Raw genomic sequence first — 383 nt, forward strand, 5'->3', positions numbered from 1 at the left:
GTTTTAGGTTGCAAAATTTTCCCTCCACTGAGGAATGTGAACAGTGCAGGCTCCTAGTTGAGTATGATTCCTCCAGCACCTGAGCTCTAAGTGACACAAGTGAAGTTGGAGCTTGACTGTTAAGAGTCTGAAAAAATGAAAACAGGCTCAGAGCCCAGTGGGCTGGACCCCATGTGGCTGCCTCACCTTCCCGCAGCAAAACCCTTTCATAAGCTGGGAATTTGGTGCTAACTGACACAGCGGCTGTTAGGTCTTCCCGGCTCTTCCGGAGGTTCTTCTTCATCCCAGATCTCTGGCCCCGCATTCTCCAGAAGTCTGCTCTGTCCCCAGCGTTGTCTCTCTGTGCATTCTGGACACTGGCCATTTGTTCAGCTCTGAGAGAA

The 383-nt window shown here is 50.9% G+C and overlaps 1 protein-coding gene across 1 annotated transcript in view; it reads right to left on the reverse strand.

Annotated features, from left to right (window-relative positions):
- Positions 1-383, reverse strand: part of Tjp2 (tight junction protein 2) — a gene marked incomplete in the record, with an annotated part of 118,886 nt that overhangs the window by 20,471 nt on the left and 98,032 nt on the right. Inside the window, 1 exon segment of the mRNA XM_029562094.1 lies at positions 187-374. Within this exon segment, the coding sequence (XP_029417954.1) occupies positions 187-374 (188 nt within the window).

This window comes from Nannospalax galili, unplaced genomic scaffold (genome assembly GCF_000622305.1).
Source record: "Nannospalax galili isolate Female #2095 unplaced genomic scaffold, S.galili_v1.0 scaffold1070, whole genome shotgun sequence".
NCBI lineage: Eukaryota > Metazoa > Chordata > Mammalia > Rodentia > Spalacidae > Nannospalax > Nannospalax galili.